The sequence below is a fragment of the Neovison vison genome, chromosome 13 (genome assembly GCF_020171115.1).
Source record: "Neovison vison isolate M4711 chromosome 13, ASM_NN_V1, whole genome shotgun sequence".
Classification (NCBI taxonomy): domain Eukaryota; kingdom Metazoa; phylum Chordata; class Mammalia; order Carnivora; family Mustelidae; genus Neogale; species Neogale vison.
Genome location: NC_058103.1, coordinates 31127291 through 31150563, shown reverse-complemented (window position 1 = coordinate 31150563; position 23273 = coordinate 31127291). Strand labels below are relative to the sequence as shown.

The window sequence follows — 23273 nt, the reverse complement described above, 5'->3', positions numbered from 1 at the left end:
AATCCCTGGTACAGGCATAGTGTATGAGGAGGCAGGAAAGAATATTCTGTCCGGCAGGTCAGGAGGGACTTCTAATCCTCAAATCCTACAGCCCTTTCCCAGTCGTCAGACTTCCTCCCTTTTGTAGTTCTCTCTGGTCTCAGCTTCTGAAGCTCCCTTAGTTCTTGAAGGATTCCTTTCCCAATTCCTCTTCTTCTCCTTCCTTCTTAAGGGAAGTAAGCATTCCTCAATGTCTGTAGTCCTCTGTCCCCTCATCTTCTCTCCCATGGTGATCTTTCACAATTCCAACTGTACTCTGCAAGGCAACTCCCAAATCCGTATCCTTATTTCTACTTCTGGACTTGCCAGTTTCCTGCTGGATGCCTGGACAGGAATATTCTGCTACACCCCAATTCAACAAATCCAAAGCCTCCTTTCCACTTCCCACAAAACCAGACTATCCCACCTTCCCTCTTGTTGCCACTACCATTCCTTCAGACTAGAATTCTGGTATTTTTAAGCTCCACTCCCTGTCGATGTTCACATACAATACCTTGCCAAATCCTATAGGCTAACATAATACTATTCCTCACACCCTATTTTCCTTCAATTGCCTATTTAGGTGGTGGACACTTCCAGGTGAACTATTGTGATCACCCTCACTGACTCACTTCCCTCTAGCACAGCCCCCCATTCTATCCTATTCAAACACTGTCTCCAGATCAAGCCTCCTAAAGGACCATTCTGTTTCTACAAAACTGGGAGCAGGAGAGAAGAGACTGCATGCCTGGTTTCTCATTCTGGTGTACAAAGTCCTCCAAGAAGTGGGTCCAACCCACTCTCTTATTCCCTTTCATAAATCCTGTGCTCTAAATCACAAAATTCACTGTCCCTAGGATGTAAAACATATATCCTTACTTTCATGCCCGTGCTCCAGCTATTTCGACCATCTGAATACACTTCCTTTTTTAAAAATTCCACGTATCTTCCGAGAGTAATCTTAAATAGGATCAGTCCTGCTACCTACAGTGTAGAAGCGAATCTAGTTCTCTAGTTGATAGACTTTGGTTTCATGCCACCAAGCCACCTTCTGATTATGCCTTTTGTTTGTTCTGGTGAACATGTCACAGGAAAAGAACTTCAGGAGTCCTAGAACCACCACAGTGAATTCTCAACATCTCAACTTTCTAGTTAATTCCTGGGGTAGAGAACCAGTGTGAGATTGCGGAATGTAGTGGGAAGGCTTGTGTAACTAATCTAGCCCATGTGATAACTGTACTTCTCATTGTAAGGAAATGGCTATTTTCTCTTAGAGACAGACAAATTAGGTTAATGATGCAGTTATGTCAATATATGCCAAAGATTTCAGAGTTCAGCATCACAGCCAAGTTTCATAGTGATAAGAATGCAAGTGGGAGAACTCAGTCACTAAATGACATTCAATGACAGGAGTACCAAGTTCAAGATCATCTTTGCAATTACAGCCCAAAATAACTGCCACGAAACAGCGAATATTTATTATCATGTCTGGAGCTGTCTCTTCATTTTACATGTACTAACTTATTTAGTCCTCGCAATAATCCTATGACTTATGAACTCCCATTTAATAGATGATAAAACTTGGAAGGCTATGCAACTTGTCCATGGGCATATAGAATGGAAGTACCAAAGCCAGAATTCAAATGGCCTGGCTGTAAAAGCTTCACTTTAAAACACTAACCCACAGAAATTCACATTGTAAGCAAGGATTTTATTTCAGCAACTTACCACTATCCATCTCATTAATACTGTAAATTAAATTTTTACTGGTTTTGTAGTTTCATTTTATCTAAAAAGTTATACACTTCCAAATTTTAGAGTTTTATAGAATATAAGGTATTTCTACATTAATATTTTTATTCATGTGCATATATTGAAGCAGCATTAAAATTTGGGAAGATAAAATTTAGTTAAGTGCCAAGTCAATGACCTTTCTAGAAAACTCTGCTAGATGTGAATGATTTATTTCTTTGAATCTCTGTATTATGTAATGATCTTAAAGCTCAAAGTGAACTCTACCCTATTTTTATATCACTTAACATTCTACTGTAAATAACTTTGAAAGGCTGTATCACAAAACTCATCATTGTAACACCTGTAATATCTGAAGAGTGCTTTGAAGAACATGAATATAATAAATGTCACATGATTTCCTGAAGTTTGCTTGCCAACTGCAGCCTGAAAAAGCCTGACGACATATTGTCAATATTATACAAAGCTGAAAGGCCTGGACTCTGACAGCAGCTTTGCCTGCCAGTGACTCAGTGTGTAACCTTGGTCCTCACCTGAGCCTCCTTCCGCTCACAGGGAAGAACAATAGTGGTATCAGGCCAAAAAGGTACCACACAGGGCATAAGCCAATTATAGCAATCATGTCTTTCAACCCTCTTGTTGGGCCTAAAGGTATTCTAATATAAAAGGACTATTTATTACTCTAATTACTTAAAAAAAAAAAAAAAAAAAAAAGACTCCAGACAAGAGGCCTTCGCGACATTCAAGGGCAATTTCTTTTTTAAAGAACCATTTCTTATCCTTTGCCCAAGTTTAAAAACAGGCCCATAAAACAAATTATGATTCTGTCTCTTGTCCAGGTTATCTCTAATTCAAAGCCAAATTGGCTTTCCAATATTTGCCTCCTCTATGCATTTTCAGATTCTACCTCATATTGACTATCCACCAAGGTCCATAGATTTTATTCCTAAATATATGTGGAATTTGCTCTTTGTCACCTTCCATACTAATAGAGACCAGGGGTTCTCAAAGTGTGACCCCAGAACCAGCCACATTAGCATTCACCAGGGAACTTATAAGTTAAAAGCAATCTGTGTTTTCACATGCCCTCCAAGTGATTCCAAATGAGTTAATTCTCACCTAACCTGCCTGAATCAATCTTTAACTGGTCTCTACACCCAGCCTGCTTACCCTATTCAATACAAATTCTGTGCATACACAGATTTCATCAGTGATTTTCCGTTTACCAAAGTAGTGATTTTTCAAATATGAGTCTCTGGACCCACCACAAAACACGGTGAAGTTAAATCCAGTGGGTCAAGATAAGTATTTAATTTTAAAACAGTGAAAGCAGAAGAAATCACAACACACAGTGTATCATATATAGAAGTGATAAATACTATTTTCTTAACCTTTGCTTCAGTTACATGTGTGTTTGCATGTATGGGTATTACCTATTATAGGTCACAATTTAAAACATCTGAATAACACTTGTCTAGAGCAGTGCCTCTCACAATTTATTCACACCCAGGGACTTTATTCACACCCAAGGATCTTACTATAATGCAGGTTTTGATTCCAGTAGGTCTGAGAGGGCTGCTGAGATTCTGCATTTCTAATAAGCTCCCAAGTAATGGCCAGATGGTTCCTGGACCTCACTTTTAGTCCCAAGAGCTACTCAACGGAGGAATCTTAGAACGCTACTAACTTGCTACTTCAGTTTCCTTAACTCATAAATAGTTTCACTGAACCTGAGATATGGCAGATGTTGCAGCATGCTAGAAAATTCTACTGACTGTTCAGAGAATTGAAATGCTGGTGTTCTGCTTAACAGATGGGGAAACAATTTTTTTTGCTTTAACTATGGTTGTGAGCAATCTTGAAAAATGAGTCTCCTATTTTCTGTCTTAGGAAATGAGTAAACAGAGTTAAAATCTGTTCCCTCCATCTTTTTTTTTAAAGTTTAACTTTTCACCTGTGTGACTTTTATGTATTCCTTTATTTATTTACTTTAGAGAGGCAGAGAGAGACAGAAAGAGGTAGAGGGCAAAGGAGAACTCTCAAGCAGGCTACATGGCCAGTGCAGAGCCCGACACAGGGCTCGATCTCACAATACTGAGACCATGACCTGAGCCGAAATCAAGTGTCGGATGCTTAACTGAGAGGGCGACCCAGATATCCCCAAATTAATTACCTTTGATGATTAGTAATTTTGAATTGCCTCAAGAGCTCTACCTATAGAATAGCATTAATATAAATGTAGATGATGTATGGAAGGAATGGACTCAATTTAATAAGCACTGACCCAGATTATACTCTGGATATTTTAATTTTTTTGACAATGGGGGGGGCACCTTTGTCAGAATTGAAGAAGGAAGAAAAAACCAGATTATCTAGTTCTAATTAATCAGACCAAACCAAAAAAGTCCATTATGCTATGATGCATTCACAGAGCAGCTACCTTCCCGCATGCCTACTCTGTGCTAGCTACAAGCCTACAAGCAGGGGGAGGGGGGGTGCCTAGAGGCATCCTTTGTCTAAAGGATTCTGCATATCTCAATGTCTTGGCTGCTGCCTGAGATGAAGGTTTTCTGGTGGATCTTTCCCACTAATTTCTAAGCTATGGGCGAAGACAAGTCTTTCATTTTCAAATCATTCCATAGCACCTGGCATGGTGGTCTGTCTGCAGGCTGTCAAGTAGAGTAGTTGTGAATGTTGAGGACTACTCAGCACTTTCATTCACCAAGTTAAGAATTCAATTTGACGGGGCGCCTGGGTGGCTCAGTGGGTTAAGCCGCTGCCTTCGGCTCAGGTCATGATCCCAGGGTCCTAGGATCGAGCCCCATATCGGGCTCTCTGCTCAGCAGGGAGCCTGCTTCCTCCTTTCTCTCTCCCTGCCTGCCTCTCTGCCTACTTGTGATTTCTCTCTGTCAAATAAATAAATAAATAATCTTTAAAAAAAAAAAAAAAAAAAAAGAATTCAATTTGACAAGAACATGAAATGCAGCTGACTAGTGGCCTGATGGTGCCATTTTGTTATATAAGGGGTTTGGTCAAAAGGGAATATTCACCTGTTCAGTGTAGGGGTCAGTTCACATCACCCTGAGCATCATAAAAACGTACATTTCACTGAGGATGGACTGTTCCTGGCTATCCACCTGCCTTCATTTAGGCAGACACACAAGGCAAATGACAAACCTAGATAGTTTACATTTTTATCCCACAAAAATAAAATTTCTCCAGGTTCCCTGGTAACCTATACAAATATTAAATTGGCCTCACCAACACACACACAAAATAAACTTCGGGTGAGGAATCTCCATCTCCAGCCCTCATCTCAACTTCAGGTTCATTCTATTCGTAGTATCTGTTTTTGTTTCATGGTTGTCAGATGGAATGGGGCCTTAAAAAATTTGCATTAGTTAAAAAACTTTTTCTTCTCCCCCTCATTTTTTTAAGTTTAAACATTCCACAGAGATCACAAAAAATTTAACTTCTGATAAGAGGAAACTGCGTAAGTCATGCTACTATTTAATTTTACCTGAAATTAAGACAAAATTATGGGCATTATTTCAAGAGAAATGGAAAGATTAAATTGTCAATAACTCAGGAAATCTAGATCACTTAATGAAACTTTTATTAATTATCCAAAATGGATGTGCTAAGGAAGTGACATTCTTAGTCTGATTATCTAACAAAAGTTAAAAGAAAAAGAGTTGGGGCACATTTTGCAACATGGAAAAATAACCTATGTGAAGAGAGTAGAAAAACCCATCAAGAATCAATGAGAATATAGACTAATAAATAGTTCAGCAGCATCATTTTACAGAGACTCCAAAGCCAGTAACAGAGCGCTTAAGAACATCAGAGGGAGAGACTGAGCTACAAAGGAGACATAAACATTTAACGGTTAATGCCCAGCAAATTAGCTTAAGGAGAGAAAGCGGAGAAGACCATGAGTGAGGCAACAGAGGCAGTATTTCTTAGGAACGGGTTCTAGAAAGAAGAATTTTGGAGCAAACTCTTGGAAAGGAAACTGGAATGAAATAAGATGACCCTAGAAAGAACGAGAGCATATGCTGGCCTCTTCCTCTTGTATATGCTCCATCTTCTCTTTCTCAGTCTTATTCCTCTCCATATCTTATACTTTTGCCTTTTCTTCACCAGGCATTTCTTCCCTCTTCTTTCCCATATCTTAACTGGCCAAAACATAAGCTTGAAACATAAAGTAAAATCCTCCTTGCTACAAATTTTAAAGAGAAGGGAGCTGAGTTTTTTGTTTCGTTTTTGTTTGTTGACATTTACTTTTCTCTGCATGGACATCTATCTCCTACCATACCCTTTAAAAGAAAAATTGAGCGGCCTTCCAATAATTTATTTTCTCTATGAGGCAATGGTCCACATAAGAAAGGCTGCTCATCTTCATTTATGTCTAATAAATTCTCTTACACTAAGGTCTGTGAACCCTTTTTCCTAATTCTATCCCTTATAGAAAGACTGCTGTCAGTTTTTATATAAAACCACACAGAAAAGCTATGCATTCACCATGAAACTTTCTGTTTAGGATACCTAGCCCTAGCTCCTCATTTACCTCTTAGGAGGCAGTACATCATACTGATTAAGAGTAAAGGCTTCAAATTCAGGCAGCCCAGTCTTTTTAGTCCTCTGCCACCTACTAGTTGTGTGACCTTGGGCAAGCTGCTTGACCTCACCAAGACTCAACTTCCTCAGCTGCAAAACAGTCATAATAAATGTACTCACCTCATAGGGTTATTGCAATTTTAAAGAAATGTAAGGTTCTCAGCATATTGCTAGTATACAGTGCTCGAAAACTTCTAACCAGTCTCATTTTTCAACAATCTACATTTTACCAAACCTTTTTGAAAAATATGGGTGTCCTCTTAACCCCTACACTTTTCAAATGTAACCCAGGCCCCAGTGTTCTGGACAGAATGTGGTATGTCACTTTAAACTGCATAGTTTCAGGCAACCCCTTTGGGTCCCCTCTCTCCTTGGGAGCTTTGTACTATCACTCTGTTATCACTCAATAAACATTACTTTGCTGCCCCCCCCAAATAAGTAAATAAATGAATAAATAAACTTGTGGTTTCTACGTACATGCTATATCTTCAATAACCTACTCTAAATTTTCCGTAATGCACCACTCAAGCTGATTTCATGTTTTTTGGATGTCTTTCTCCAGGGGTCTATAGGAAATAATCTACTTGTCAACTTCTCAGTGTTGTTTTGAGATAAAAGGTATTTATTACTGTTATCTTTCAAATTAAAAAACAGGATCTAGGAGAAGCTTAACGGTCTGAAAAGAGGCAAAATAGTTGGTGAGAAGGACAGAAGCAGGATATTACCATCCGTGACATTATATTTATATTCTGGATTAGCCAACCTTTCAAGGCTTGCCTGAAATTTCTCAACCTATTCATCTGTTAAATACATAATGAACCTTGTGCAAGGATACAAAAGGTTAAAAAAGATCTAGTCCCTTTCCTTGAAGAACTTCTAGAAAAGAAATCAAATTAAAGCTCACCATATAGTGTCTTATTACAAACAGCAAAGTGAAATGGGACCTCATTAGACAAAAACCCAAATGAGAATGCATTCCAATTTTTCATCTTCATGACAGCTGAGAAGGGCTCTGAACCTAAAAAGGGCACTCGGGTCACCTGGCTGGCTCATGGGTTAAAACCTCTGCCTTCGGATCAGGTCATGATCCCAGGGTCCTGGGATTAAGCCCTGCATTAGAGAGCCTGCTTCCCTTCCTCTCTCTCTGCCTGCCTCTCTGCCTACTTGTGATCTCTGTCTGTCAAATAAATAAATAAAATCTTTTAAAAAAAGAAAAAAAAGACACTCAATTCCTACCTTCCTTTTGTGTCTCTTTGTAGTAAAGGAAGACACACATTAGTCTTTCAATTAACAAAAGGAGGTAATAAAGTATAATTGAAGGACGATTGTGGGTTTTAAGTCCTTTTTCCCCACATCAGTCCCTCATCCCTACCTGTTTCCTGTCTTTTGAACTTGGCAAAGTAGCTTCATTCTGGACTGAATATGCCTTGTCTATCAAATGAGGAAATCTATCCTCTTTGCTCTGTGTTCATGTTGGAAAAGGTGATTGATCAAGGTCCCTCCTCCCACCACATTCTATAATCAGGTATTTCCAGATCCAAAGAGGCAGGCAGAAATCTTCCCAAAGAGGGGGCCAAGGGTAAGAACTGGGGTCTAGGGAGCAAGGAACAGTGAAGGAGGCCGAAGCCAGTTCTCACCGAGAGGATCTTATCACCCTCCTGGAGGCGCCCATCCAGGGCCGCAGCCCCATTCTCTTTGATGCTGCTGACGTAGATGCCACTGTCGTTGGAGACATAGTGCTGGTCTGTGCCACCGACGATGTTGAAGCCCAGCCCTGAGAAAATCATGGAGGAGTTGTAAAGGAGATAGTGACGAAGAAGAAAGGGAATAAAGGAGAAGAGAGGAAGAGGAAAGCTCTAGTTGGGAGGGGAGACTGATGAGTCAACTGTGATATAATGGTTCAACTGACACGGGCAAGGTCAGTGAAGAGTATCATCAACAGAGGTCAAGAGTACCCAGGGTTGCCCACTTAAACCAGGCAAGACTAAAAATATAAATGTAGTCATTTTGTTTATACTAGTCATACTAGTTTGCTGAGTATAAAAAGATCTATACTAAACTCAGTGAAATAATGGTGATTCTTATGCACTTCTGTTGACATTTGATTTTGCGTCTGCTGGCAACATTTAGAGGACCCAATTTTTTACTTTCCTGCTATTAATGTAACAATGTGAGCTGTGTTCATGAGAAGTCATGCTTTTAAATATTTAGCAAATGAACTATTCTTAATTCAGTGGAGGAGAGATTCTTAACCAAAGCTTCCCCTTCATACTTCCCTTCTCCCAGTGTTCAGGACAGTTTGTGTATGGAGGTATTTTGGAAGAAATGGTCTTAGGAGTTTCATTTATTTTTCTATTTTAGTGTAGGTGTTGGCAGGAATCCTGGGAACCAAAAAGGTAACTGAAGCTTCTCAATAGGACTAAATCACCAAATTCACTGTTTCCTTTTCTACCTCCAGTGCAAACGACCATGAATTTGGGTAGTTTGCCAAGTTTTATTCACTGTAGGAAACGGACTACCCACTGATTAACAACTGTCCATTCTCCCCCTTGCCCTAACCCTTGGCAACCACCCTTCTATTCTTTGTTTCCCTAAATGAGTAATTTAAATGGGTTAATGGGTCTAATAAAATGGGTCTAATAAAAATTTCAGTTATGCAAGATGCAAGATAAGTTCTTGAGAGATAATGTACAACTTGGTGCTTATAGATAACAAGTGTTACTGTACACTTAAAAATCTATTAAGAGGTCTCATTTAAGTGTTCTTACCATAATAAAATAAAATAAAATTTTAAAAAGAAAGAAGACTAGTAAAGTGTCATTTCCATGGATAAACCACTAAGTTGTGGAAAGAATTTCACTATACAAAAAAAATTGTTATAGTCTTTATCTATGCATTAAAAAGGGGGGGGGAACTCCCTGGGGTTTTCTTTCTGTCAGATACTATAGAATTCATAGTCATAGTGCCAAGAGAAAAGAAACAGTATGAAAGCAATTAAAAAACAAAAATCTGGTGGCACAATTAGAAGGACTAGCCATGATCACAAGCTTACTATTGGTTTCAGTAGAAAACAAATAAAGGAGACATATGTGGGCTTTCTAAAAAATTCTCCCCATTGGTGTGAAGCTCACAGTATTAACTTAAGTACTAGCAAATCAATCTGTGATTTAAGAAAACACATGGCCAAAGGAAGAGAAGCAGCAGGAAACATCTCATCTAGACAGCATACCTTATGAACCAACTATCTCAGCTAGAGAATGAAAAGGGTTCAAGACACAGGATAGCAAGAGCTCCTTCTAAAGATGCCTATTTCAACTTCCTTAAAAAGTAGGCTACAAAAATTTAAGTTACTAAATGGTTTCTCTTAGAACACTTTATTTGTATCATAGTGGGTAGGAGGTACTGGAAAGGGGATGGTGGGTAGTGATAAGAAAGAAAGGTAGGTGAAGCCTGATTAATGAAGGCTGTGAAATTATTTCCAGACTGACAGGTTTGAGCAAGGTGGCTGAGGACAACCAGCCTTTCACAATACCTGCACAAACAATTGAGAGAAAATCTTTCCAATCTAACATCTTCACCAAACGCTGCAAATGACTCTGGGGACTTGGGGTACAGGGAGGATGTGTTAAGTAGCTAAACACAATCCAGTAGTTAAAAAGAGCGGGGACTAAAAAAAAAAAAAAAAGAGCGGGGACTTTGCTACTGGTTACTGAAAGCTACAGAACAGTGCCTAAAGGAGAGTGGAAGAAATCTTACTGAAATTTTCTATAAACATGCAAGTGCTTACTCTCACCCAAAAATCACGTTATGTAAGCATGTTAATAAGGAACTGCTCCGTTAGTTGTAAATGAACCACACCACTTCACAGGAAAACTCAGACCCACATGAAATCTCTCTGTTCCGCAGGAACATTTCTAAAACGGAACTTACCTATAATATGAAGCATTGATGAAATAAATAGGAGTCACCAAAGTGCTGAGCAGCAGTACTACCAACTCAAACCTGATCATTTACTATGTGTCAGGTACTGTGTTATGTTCTGAGGAAGACATAAAGCTAAATGGGACAGTCACTGCTTTAAGCAGAAACAGAAATTTATTCTTTTCCCTGTCCCTTTTAGATTTTGCAGAAACAAATTAAAGTCAGAAGACCTGGTCACAAATTCAACTCCATAATTTACGAGATGTGGACTAAAATAAGTCAGTGTACCTCTCTGATACTCAGTTTTCCTTTCTGTAACATAAGGATTACAAATCCTGCCCTCCCTACTTCAAAAGCTAATTGGTAGGGTCTAATAACGTAAAATCTGAAAAAAAGTCCTTTATGATCTACAAAGTAGTTACCACAAGAGTAGTTGTCAACAAACGGGTACCTGCTACTGCCCCAAATTGGATAGTCTGACGGAGAAAAGATTAACAAATACACAGTACCAATGTGGAAAGCCCTGAAATATAAGGCAGATAAAAAGTCCATTAATAGGACAAGATTGGTTTGGAACCCAAACCTAACTGAAATTAAGTATGTCTGTAACTCATGACCCAGATAGCCCCATCATGAAGTTTCTAGCAAGGGTGGTATTTAAAATATGCAACAGTCAGTCCAGCACATGCACTACCCAACTGCAACAGATGTCAGCTGGAAATAAGCGGAAGGAGAAGGGCTATTCCAGTATATATATGCTGATTTTCAACTGTGTCCTAGGAAAATCTTCCATAAATAGAGTAGATCACATATTCTGGTTTGTCTGGGAGTCTTGATATATACCTGTTGTCTCAGTATTATTAAAATAGTTCCCTTCAATTTAAAAAGCATCTCATTGTGGACCAATATGACCATCCTAACTATAAAGGGTAATGTAAGAAAAAAAAAGGTGATGTGAGAATGTGAATTGCAGCATGCTTTGTGGTAGGGTGGAACTGATGGTAATTCAGGTTATCTATCCTTTGGGGAACAGATAACTAGAATTTGGTTAAGAGTCAGAAGATCTGGGGCACCTGGGTGGCTCAGTCACTGGGTGTCTGTCTTCAGCTCAGGTCATGATCCCAGAGTCCTGGAATTGAGCCCCACCATCAGGCTCCCTGCTCAGCGGGAAGCCTGCTTCTCCCTCTCATACTCCCTCTGCTTGTGTTCCCTCTCTCACTGTGTTTCTGTCAAGTAAATAAATAAAACCTTTAAAAAAGAGAGAAGTTCTGAATAATCATATATAAGGTAAGAGCTTTAAAATGTAATGTTGACACTAACAGCACAATACCTTCTTATAAATTAGAAACCCAGCACACAAAACAGTATTACCTACTTACAAAAGTACATGTATATTGAAAGACATGTAGAAACACATTAGAATGGGTGCCTCTGGGGGAAAGATACAGGATGAAGTTTAGGGATGAAGGGAAAAATTCAAAAATCAAAAACAAACAAACAAAATATAGAAAGCGACCTTGCATGTACTGAAGATGACAATGTGTGACAGAACTACAGGATATAATTAATTCAGCTCTCAGCACCTACAACCCAGAAGGGGTTGAGTGCAGAGGGAAAAATAAATAGACTGGCACTCAAAAGACTTTTCAAAAAGTGAGGGAATAAAGAAGTACTGCATGGTGAACTCTGGTTATAATGTGCCAATAAATTTTTAAAATGTGATAAGATTAAAATGGGTGCTTGGTCTGCAATTTGGAAGAGAAGTCTAAATGCAAAAAAGTAAAAAGACAGCTGAAGAATGATGCCACCATAGGCGTGGGAGAGAAAGGAAGTACGTTTTTGTATAAGGGTTTTGTAAAGTTAAACAAGAAATGCCTTCTTGTGGACACCCCCTTCCCATCTCCAGGTCTAGACCCTGAGCTTGTTTATGCGTAAGAGCAGTAATAGCAGAAGCAATGGTTAATGTTTATTGAGCATTTAATACGTACCAGGTACTATGCTACCCACTTTACATACATCATGTCATTTAATCCCAACAGAGAGAGATTATTACTTACATTTTACAGATGAATTTCAAGAAGATGCATTTAAAGATTAAGTAATTTTACAAAAGGTCACACAGCTCTTCACAAAGCAAAGACAGTGATTACACAGTGTGAGTTTTAAACCATTTTGCCATACTGTATCTTTGTAGTAAACAGAAAAAAAACGCTTTAGGAAAAAAAGTCTGCTAATAAGTAAGGCTGCCAAAAAGTTAAAAATTTAAAAAAGTAAGGCTGTCTATCTTGGAGTCAACCTGCCAGTGTTGGAATAATGTTTGTAGAACAGTTAACGAAAGTAATATATTACAGAGGAGGAACTGGTCCTTCTGGGGTTCTGTCGTCACCTTAGTCAGGGTCCCTACTGTTTACTTTCTGCAAGAGAAGGAAAAACCCTTTGTTTATTTTAGATTCTTATCTATAGAATCTAGAAGTTATAAAGTAAAAGTAAAAAAATGTTTAACCATATTACATATTATTCTAGAACTAATAATTCTAGACATAATTAAAATGAAACAGTCCATTAACACCAACGATGGTAGCCACTTGCTGAATTACGAAAACCAGACTGACAAACACCCTATTTGCCCCCATCAACCTGCAGGTTTTTTCTAACCCAAGTTAATCTCACAAATTTTCCCTAGATGTCAATCAAACTCACTGTTTGTTTGTTTAGCGGTAAAATATATGTACATACAATTTATCTTTTTATCCATTTTTTAAAAGATTGTATTTATTGGGACGCCTGGGTGGCTCAGTTGGTTAAGCTGCTGCCTTCGGCTCACGTCATGATCCCAGGTCCTGGGATCGAGTCTCACATCCGGCTCCTTGCTCAGCAGGGAACCTGCTTCGCTCTCTGCTTCTGCCTGCTGCTCTGCCTGCTTGTGTTCTCCCTCTCTCTCTCTCTGACAAAGAAATAAATAAATAAAATCTTTTTAAAATTTTTATTTATTTATTTATTTATTTGACAGACAGAGATCACAAGTAGGCAGAGAGGCAGGCAGAGAGAGAGGAGGAAGCAGGCTCCCTGCTGAGCAGAGAGCCCGATGCGGGGCTCGATCCCAGGACCCTGCGACTGTGACCTGAGCCAAAGGCAGAGGCTTTAACCCACTGAGCCACCCAGGTGCCCCTATCTTTTTAGCCATTTTTAAATGTATAATTCAGTGACATTAAGCACACGCGCCATGTTGTACAACCATCACCACTATCCACATCTTCACCTTTCTCATCATCCCAAACATATCTGTACCCATTAAACAGTAACTCCTCCCTCTACTTCACCCCAGTAACCTCTATCCTACTTTATATCTCTAGGAGTCTGCCTATTCTATACACCTTATCTAAGTGGAATCATACAATATTCATTCTTTTGTGACGCACTTTTTTTCACGTAGGACAGTATCTTCCAGGTTCACCCATGTTGTAACATGTATCAGAATTTCACTCCTTTTACAAGCTGAAAAATATTCCATCGTTCGTCCACACCACATCCTGTGTATCCAGTCACCTGTCAGTGGACATTTGGTTGTTTCCACATTTTGGCTATTGTGAATAGTGCTAAGAACACTGGTCTACAAGTGCCTGTCCCTGCTTTCCATTCTTTTGGGCAATTATCTGGGAACTGAACTGCTGGATCACATGGCAATTTTTCTGACAACTTGAGGAACTTCTCAACTGTTTCCCACAATAGCTGCATCATTTTACATTCCAACAAGCAACGCCCAAGGTTCCAATTTCTCCTTATCCTTGCCAATACTACTTATTTTCACTTGTTTTTTGGAGAATAGTCATTCTAGTGGATATGAAGTGGAAGGGGGTGTGATATGTGACTGTGGTTTTCATTTGTACTTTCCTAAGACTGGAGATATTGAGTATCTTTTCTTGAGTTCATAGGCCATTTGCATATCTTCTCTGGAGAAATGTCCCTCAAGTCCTTTGCATATTCTGAAATGGTTTTTGTTGTTGTTTTTGTCACTGAGTTGTAAGGGTTCTTCATATATTCTGGATATTAACCATTATCAGATACATGACTTGTGAATATCTTCTCTTATTCTGTGTGTTATCTTTAATTCTCTTTAGTGTCTTTTGATGCACAAAATTTTTGATTTTTAATTAAAAATTAATTAATTAAAAATTAATTTTTAATTTAAATTTGTTAAAACCCAATTTATTTGTTTCTTTTGTTGCCTGTGCATTTGATGTCATATCCAAAAAAATCATCAAGCCCCAAAATGTAAATATTTCCCCTATCTTTTCTTCTAAGAGTTTTATAGTGTTAGATCTTTGGGGGGGGCAGATATCTTGTTTATTAATTTTAAGTTTTTAATTAAATTACAGTTAGTTAACATACAGTGTAATATTAGTTTCAGGAGTGGAACTTAATATTCAACACTTCTATATAACACCCAATGCTCATAACAAGTGCACTTCTTAATCCCCACCAATTTAATCCATTCCCTTACCCCCTCCCCTCAGGTAACTATCAGTTTGTCTCCGAGGTTAAGAGCCTGTTTCTTGGTTTGGGCCTCACTCCTTTTCTTTCCCCTTGGTTCATTTGTTTTATTTCTTAAATTCCACATACGAGAGAAATCATAATGTGCCATTCTTATTTCACTTAGCATAATACTCTCTAGCTCCATTCATGTCATTGCAAATGGCAAGATTTCATTCTTTTTTACAGCTGAATAATATTCCATTGTATATACTTATACTGTATTTTCTTTATCCATTCATCAATCAATGGACATATAGTGTTAGCTCTTACATTAAGGTGTTTGATGCATTTTTAGTTAACTTTTATATGTGATATATAGGGCAAGAATCCAACTTCTGTGTTTTGCATTTGGAGATTCAGTTTTCCCAACATCATTTGCTGAAAACTGTCCTTCCATGAAACAAATGGTCTTGGCACCCTTTCAAAAATCACTTGACCATAAAGGAGAGGCCTTATTTTGGGGCCCCTTTTCCTATTCCATTGCTCCATACATCTGTCCTTGTACTTCTGTCCTCTATACATCTACCCTACCACATTTGGAATACTGTAGCTTTGTAGCAAGCTTTGAAATCAGGAAGCTGTGAGTCACCCAACTTTGTTCTTTCTTTTCAAGATTGCACTGGCTATTAGGGAGGTCCACTGAGGTTTCATATGAACTGCAGAATGTGGCTTTCTTTCTGCAAAAAGGCCAATTAGATTTTGACAAATATTGCACTGAGTCTGCAGAATGCTCTGGACAGTATTGTCTGTCATCTTAACAATACTAAATCTTTCAATCCATCAATGTGGAATATATTTCCACTTACTCATGTATTTAATTTCTGTCAAATTTTGTAGTTTTCAATGTACAAGTTATTGCTTCCTTAAACTTATTTACAAGTATTTTATTGCTTTTGATGCTACCATAAATGGAATTAATTATTTACTTTCCTTTTCAGATTGTTCATTGTTAACGGGGAGAAACTAAACTCATCTTGTGTGTTGAGTTTGTATCCTGTAACTTCACTGAATTTGTTATAAATTCTAACAGGTTTTATTGGGTTTTTTTGTAGAACCTTTAGAGTTTACTACAAGTAAAATCATGCATCTGTGAATAGAGACAATTTTACTTCTTCCTCTTCAATTTGTATACCTTTTCTTTCTATTCCTTGCCTAATCAGTCTTTCTGGCTAGAACTTTATTTTATTTTTTTTTTAAAGATTTTATTTGAGAGAGAGGAAGAGATAGCACATGGGGGAGGGGCAGAGGCAAAGGGAGAAGGAGACTCCCCACAGAGCAGGGAGCCCAATGTGGCACTCATTCCCAGGACCCTGGGATCATGACCTGAACTGAGGTCAGATGTTTAACCAACTGAGCCACCCAGGTGCCCTGGTTAGAACTTTTAATACCATGTTGAATACAAGTGTGAAAGCAGGCATCCTTGTCTTATTCCTGGTCTTAGCTTTCATGCTTACATAAGTGAGGATGATGTGAGCTGTGGATTCTTTGTATATGGCCTTTATCATGTTGAGGAAATTTCCTCTTATTCCTTTGTTTTTAACATGGAAAGGTGTTGAATATTCCTAAATGCTTTTTCTGTATCTGCTGAGATGATCACATTGTTGTTTTTTTTTTAAGATTTTATTTATTTATTTGACAGAGAGAGATCACAAGTAGGCAGAGAGGCAGGCAGAGAGAGAGGAAGGAAAGCAGGCCCCCCACTGAGCAGAGAGCCCGATGTGGGACTTGATCCCAGAACCCTGAGATCATGACCTGAGCCGAAGGCAGCGGCTTAACCCACTGAGCCACCCAGGCGCCCCTCACATTGGTTTTTTCCTTCATTCTATTATCAAGTCGTATTACTTTGAACGATTTTCTTTCACTGAATCTTCTTTGCATTCATAGAACATATCTCATTTTGTCGTGGCATATATTCCTCTTAATATATGTTATACTGAATTAAAACGGTGTAGCTCAATGATCACCCTAATATTCCATCTGGAGGCAATTTCTGATCAAAACCACATGGAGCTGGACCCAAGCAGAAACTACCAGCTTGATGAAATGGGGATTGGAGTTTGAAGAGGTGAGGTTGCTGGAAGTTGCAGGGCAACGTTCTAGAAAGGAGGAACTCAGGCAGGAAAAAAAAGAGAGAGAGAGAGAGAGAGATTCAGGCATCTGCATGAGTCTTTACCAAGTACTGGCCCATGCATATGTTGAGTCAAATTCCACAAAGATGGAAAAACAAACACTAGGAAGTTGTACACTGAATTGTTATCAGAGTTCACAAAATGCAAGGAGACTTTCAAGTTCTGACCAGCCAGAATGGAAATCCTCAGTGATTCATTTGAAAATTCTGTGGACACTCACTTAGAGCATCCCTCATTTGTAGAGCTGAACTATATGTAAAGTAAATGCTTTTTTAGAACCTAGAAAAGGTTACAAACAGACCTTCTGGAGGTCAAACCCATCTATAAGTTACTTAGTTACTTAACTGCCTGCTAAAACAAAGGTAAACATGGTAATATTAACAATGTTAATGTAATAAAACAAAATGCAGACATGCAACAATGTAATATTTGCAACATCCAGAATCTAATTAAAAATCAACATGCTATAAAAAACAAGAAAAATGACCAATAATCAAGAGAAAAATCAGTCATTAGAAACAGCCAGAAATAATAAATGATGAAATGGGCAGACAAGATGTTTAAAAGGCTATTATAACTATGTGGACATAAAGTCAAATGTAATGACAAAACAGAACATTTTTTTTTCAAGCCTTTAATCCATTTTGAGTTGATTTTTGTATATGGTGTAAGATAGTGGTTCAGTTTCATTCTTCTTCATGTTTGCCTGTCTTTTGCATTCTGTCCAGTTCTCCTAATACCATTTTTAAAGACTGTCCTCTCCCTGTTGTATATTCTTAGCCCCCTCATCATTAATTAATTGACTATACATGCATGGGTTTATTTCTGGACTCTCTATTTTGTTCCATTGATGTACATATGAATATGGAAGATTTTTTTTAAAAATGAGACTTACAGAGTTTGAAAATTACAACGTCTGAAAGTAAAAATATACCAGATGTGATTAACAGCAGATCTGATACCACAGGAGAAAAGATAAATGAATGTGAAGACTTAGAAGAGAAACCACAATAACATGCAGGATAAAAGCAGTATGTAACTGGAGTTCCAGAAGAAGAGGAAAAAGGGAAACAAAAAATATTCAAAGAAACAACTGGCTTGGGGTGCTTAGGTGCCTCAGTTGGTTAAGTGTCTGCCTTCAGCTCAGGTTATGATCCCAGGTCCTGGGATTGAGCCCTACATCATGCGCCCTGCTCAGCGGGGAGCGTACTTCTCCCTCTCCCTCTGCCCCTCCCACAACTTGTGTTCTCTCTTGCTAGCTCTGCTCTGCTCTAATAAATTTTTAAAAATTAAAAAAGAAAAAGAAACAATTGGCTCAAATTTGTGAAAAATCTACATAAACAGATCTAAGCTCAACAAACTCCAATCAGAATAAACACAAAAGAAAAAAAAAACAGCAAAGTACATCATAACCACATTCCTCAAAGACAGATAAAAAGAAAATCTTATAAGTAGTCACAGGAAAAAGGACATTTAAGTACTAAGATGCAAAGATGAGAATGACAATAGTCTTTTCCTCAGAAACTATACATGCCTTAAGTCAATGAAACATCATCTTTAAAATACTAAAAGAAAGGGTGCCTGGGTGGCTCAGTGGGTTAAGCCACTGCCTTCGGCTCAGGTCATGATCTCAGGGTCCTGGGATCGAGTCCCACATCGGGCTCTCTGCTCAGCGGGGAGCCTGCTTCCTCCTCTCTTTCTCTCTCTGCCTGCCTCTCTGCCTACTTGTGATCTCTCTTTGTCAAATAAATAAATAAAATCTTTAAAAAAAAATACTAAAAGAAAAATAAAAGTCAACTTAGAATTTTATATACAGTGAATATAGCATTCAAAAAGAATGGCAAAGTAACTATCTTTTCAGAAAAACAAAAGTTGTGAGAAGTTGTCACATGCAGATCTAAACTATGATCAATATTAAAGGAAATCCTTCAGGCAAAAGAGAAATAAAATTGAACAGAAACTGGATCTACATAAAGGAATAAAAGCACCAAATATCATAAATACATGGGAAAACACAAGTTAAAATGAAAAAGATGGACAAAGATACACTGAACAACTGGATTGGCCCTTTTAATATCATAAAAAAGTAGACTTCAGAACAAGGAATATTACAGAGGATTAAAAAGCACACTTCCTAATGAAAAAGTAGTCAATTCACCATGATGACATTAAAATACCAAAAATGAACATACCCAAGAGCAGAACTTAAATATATATGCAGCAAAAACTGAAATGAAAAAAAGGCAAATAAAATATGACAGTTGTAGATTTTTAACACTTTCCTTGCAGTATCTGATAGAACAAGTAAACAGAAAAATCAGTAAAAATACAGAATACTTGAGCAACACTAAGAACCAATTTGACCTAATTTATCTTTACAGAACAACACACTCAACAACTATGGAATAACATTCCTTTCTAATGCACAGGTAATGTTCACAAAGATTGACCACAGGCTACTCCATAAGTCTGTGTTGCTAAATTTCAAAAGACATTAAAATTAGAAATCAGCAAAAATAACTGTTTTAGTTTTCTTGGGCTGCCATAACAAAACACCACAGACTACAAAGTTAAAATTTCTGTTTTGGAGGCCTGGGAAGTCCAAAATAAAAGTACCAGCAAGGAAAATTTCATACTGAGGCCTCCTCTTGACTTGTAGGTAGCTACCACCTCACTATGTGCTGCTGCTGCTGCTACTGCTGCAGCTTCTTCTTCTTCTTTTTTAAAAAGATTTTATTTATATATTTAACAGAGAGAGAGATCACAAGTAGGCAGGTGGGGGTGGAGGGGAAGCAGGCTCCCCTCTAAACAGACCCAATGCGGGGCTCGATCCCAGCACCCCATGACCTAAGCCAAAAGCAGAGGCCCAACCCACCAAGCCATTCAGGTGCCCTTAACTGTGTGCTTCTTTGTGCATGTGCAGAGAGAGAGAGAGAGAGAGACACACACACACAAAGAGTTCACTGGGTCTTGACAAGGACACTAATTCTATAGGATCAGAGCCCCACCCTTAAGTTCATTTAACTTTAATTACTTCTATAAAGATCTTATCTCCAAATCTCCAAATACTGTTCACACTGAGGGTTAAGGCTTCAACATATTGGGGGGGGGGGTACCACAAACATTCAGTTCCAGTCTGTAAAAAAAGATACTGAAAAAAATTTCCTCAATGTTTGGAAAACAAATAACCAATGAGTAAAAGATGAAACTGTAAAGGAAACCAGAAAACACTATAGTTGAATGATAATGAAATCACAATATATTAAAAATTGTGGGATGCAGCCAAAGCAACATTTAGAGGGAAATTTATAGTTTTACATGTTCACAGAAGAAATAAATAGGTATAAAATCAATTATTTCAATTTCTATTCTAAAAAAACTAGAAAAAGAAGACTAAATTAAACCTAAAGGAAGTAAAAGAAGAAAAGTGAAAAAAATTTAACAAAGCCAAAAAGATGGCTCTTTGAAAGAATTAATAAGGTTGATGAACTGCTAACAAGGCTAATCCAGAAAATGTACTTTATAGATTACCAATTTCAGGGATACAAATGGATCATCACTATATATCCTAAAGACATTAAAAGGATAAGGGAATATTATGAATAATTATGGTGACTGTCAGTAAAATGGGAAATTTCTTTCAAAAAAAAACCCCACAACTTATCAAAACTGACTCAAGAAGAAACAGAATGTCTGAATATCCCCATATCTATTCAAAATATTTCCAAGTGTAGGGGTGCCTGGGTGGCTTAGTGGGTTAACCCCTTGCACTTGCTCAGGTCATGGTCTCAGGGTTCTGGGATCAAGCCCTGCATTCCACTCTCGGCTCAGCAGGGAGCCTGCTTCTCCCTCTCCCTCTGCCTGCCTCTCTGCCTCCTTATGATCTCTCTCTCTCTCAAATAAATAAAACCTTTAAAAAGAAATCTCCAAGTGTATTAAAGATACTGAATTCATAATAAAAAAAAATTTCCCACAACTTCAGGCCTAGACTATTACACTGATATATTGTAGCAAACATTTAAGGAAGAAATAATTCCCATATGCAAAAAAAAAATCCACAGTATGTTCATAATTTCACAAAATGTTTCTTAACCCATTTATTATGAAAAAGATCATCTTGGTACCAAAACATGAAATATACATTAGAACAAAACTACAGAAAAACATTCCTCCTGTACATAGACTCAAAAATTCCCAAGAAAATATTAACCAACTGAACCCAGCAAGATACAGAAAGGATGAATGTGGGGTTTATCTAAGGAATGTAAGGTGGTTTTAACACTGGTCAATCAAATGAACAAATTCAGCAGTTAGTAAAGGAAAAATCATATGATTATCTCAGTAAATGCAGAAACAGCAGGTGGCAAAAGTCAACACTTTTTCATGATAAGTATTCTCAGCAAACTAAAAATATAAGGGAATGTTAAATCTGATTAAAAGCAGCTACAAACTAACATCCCTAAAACTTGGTGCAAGGAAAGGATGTCCACTCTTTCCACTAGTATTTTACCATTGTGCTGGAGGTCCTAGTCAGTATGGTAAGAAATAAAAGACAAAGATTAGAAAGAAATAAAACTGTCACTATTGATGGATATGTATATGTGGGAATGGGAGGCATATAGGTAATCTCTATACCTTCCTCAATTTTGCTGTGAAACCAAGTGCTCTAAAGAAATAAAGTCTTAATTTTAAAAATTAATATTTGCCTGTTGGTGGGAATACAAAGTGGTGCAGCCACTGCGGAAAACAGTACATAGTTTCCTCCAAAAGTTAAAAATAGGGGTGCCTGAGTGGCTCAGTTAGTTGAACATCTGACTCCATCTCAGTTCGGCTCAGGTCTTTATCTCAGGGTCATGCGTTGAAGCCCTGAGATGGGTATCACACTAGGTGTGGAGACTACTTTAAAAAAAAAAAAAAAAGTTAAAAATAGAACTACCCTATAATTCAATAAGCACACTACTGGGTATTTACCCCAAAACACAAAAACACTAATTCGAAGAGATATCTGCATCCCTAGTTTAGAGCACCATTATTTACAATAGCCAAACTAAGGAAACAGCCTAAGTATCTACTGGCTGATGAATGGATAAAGAAGTGGCATATACATACAATGGAATACTACTCAGCCACAAGAAAAAGTAACATCTTGCCATCTGCAACAACATGGATATAGCTAGAGAGTATCATATGATGTGAAATAAGCCAAAGACAAATACCAAATGATTTCACTCAGATGTGCAATTTAAGAAGCAAAACAAATAACCAATGGGGGAAAAAAGAGAGAGGCAAACCAAGAAACATACTCTTTAGAGAACAAACTGATGGTTACCAGAGGGGAGGTAGGGAGGTGTGAAATATGTGATGGGGATTAAGGAGTTCATTTGCCCTGATGAGCACTGGGTGCTGTATGGAATTGCTGAATCGTTATACTGTACACCTGAAACTAATAATACACTGTATTTTAACTGTACTAGAATTAAATTTTTAAAAAAATTTTAATAACTACTACTACTCTGTTTTTCAGCCTTCTACGCACAACAAGATAAGCTGTTCCTTATCTCCATGACTTTGTCCTCTTCCCTTTGCCTAGAAACATACTTTACAGTAATTACTTGTTTACTTATCTCTTTACCCTATTGCAGAAATTAGTTTCAATTATGAATAAGCTGCTATAAACACCCGTGCACAGGTAACCAGCTTTTGTGCATTTCTCTATCTCCTGTGCCCACATAGTACCTTGTCAATATACAGACCTCAGTTGGTGTGAAGTGACCGTTAATGCCGTTGGAAAGAACACTCAGGTCAGAAACAACTAATATTTCCGGATCTAAGGAAATCTAGCAAGGTTTAAAAAATTCTCTGTGAGACTCTAGCAAGCTTTTTCATAATCCAAAAAAAGGCAGCACAAAAGAAAAAGAAAAATCATGAAGGGAAAGGCCAATGACCTTAAAATTCCTATGACACAGGGGACCCTGCCTTTCCGGCATGACTACCTCTTCTCCCGCCGGAGTCTATACGCCACACAGCAGCGGTAATGGCAGGCACTACTTCAGTACTTGGGAGTGAATGGAATTATCTTTTGGTAAATGCTTAGAACAGTGCCTGGCACAGAGTCTACAATATAAAAATATTTGTAAAACAAACAAATTCATTTAAGTCTCACAAGTCTATGAGTAAGTTTGATTAATACTCTAAGGAATCATCTAAGAAAGATGAGGCATTTAGAAGTGTGGGAACTCGCCCAAGGCCTCCCGACTAGGAACTTAGCATTTTGGCTCTTCACCACTATGCTCTGCTGCT

General features: G+C 37.9%; 1 protein-coding gene across 1 annotated transcript in view; it reads right to left on the bottom strand.

Moving 5' to 3' along the window:
• Positions 1–23273, bottom strand: part of LOC122894397 (synaptojanin 2 binding protein) — a 40106-nt gene that overhangs the window by 9301 nt on the left and 7532 nt on the right. The window contains exon 2 of the mRNA XM_044232147.1: positions 8028–8164. Within this exon, the coding sequence (XP_044088082.1) occupies positions 8028–8164 (137 nt within the window). The remainder of the gene's footprint in view (positions 1–8027; positions 8165–23273) is intronic.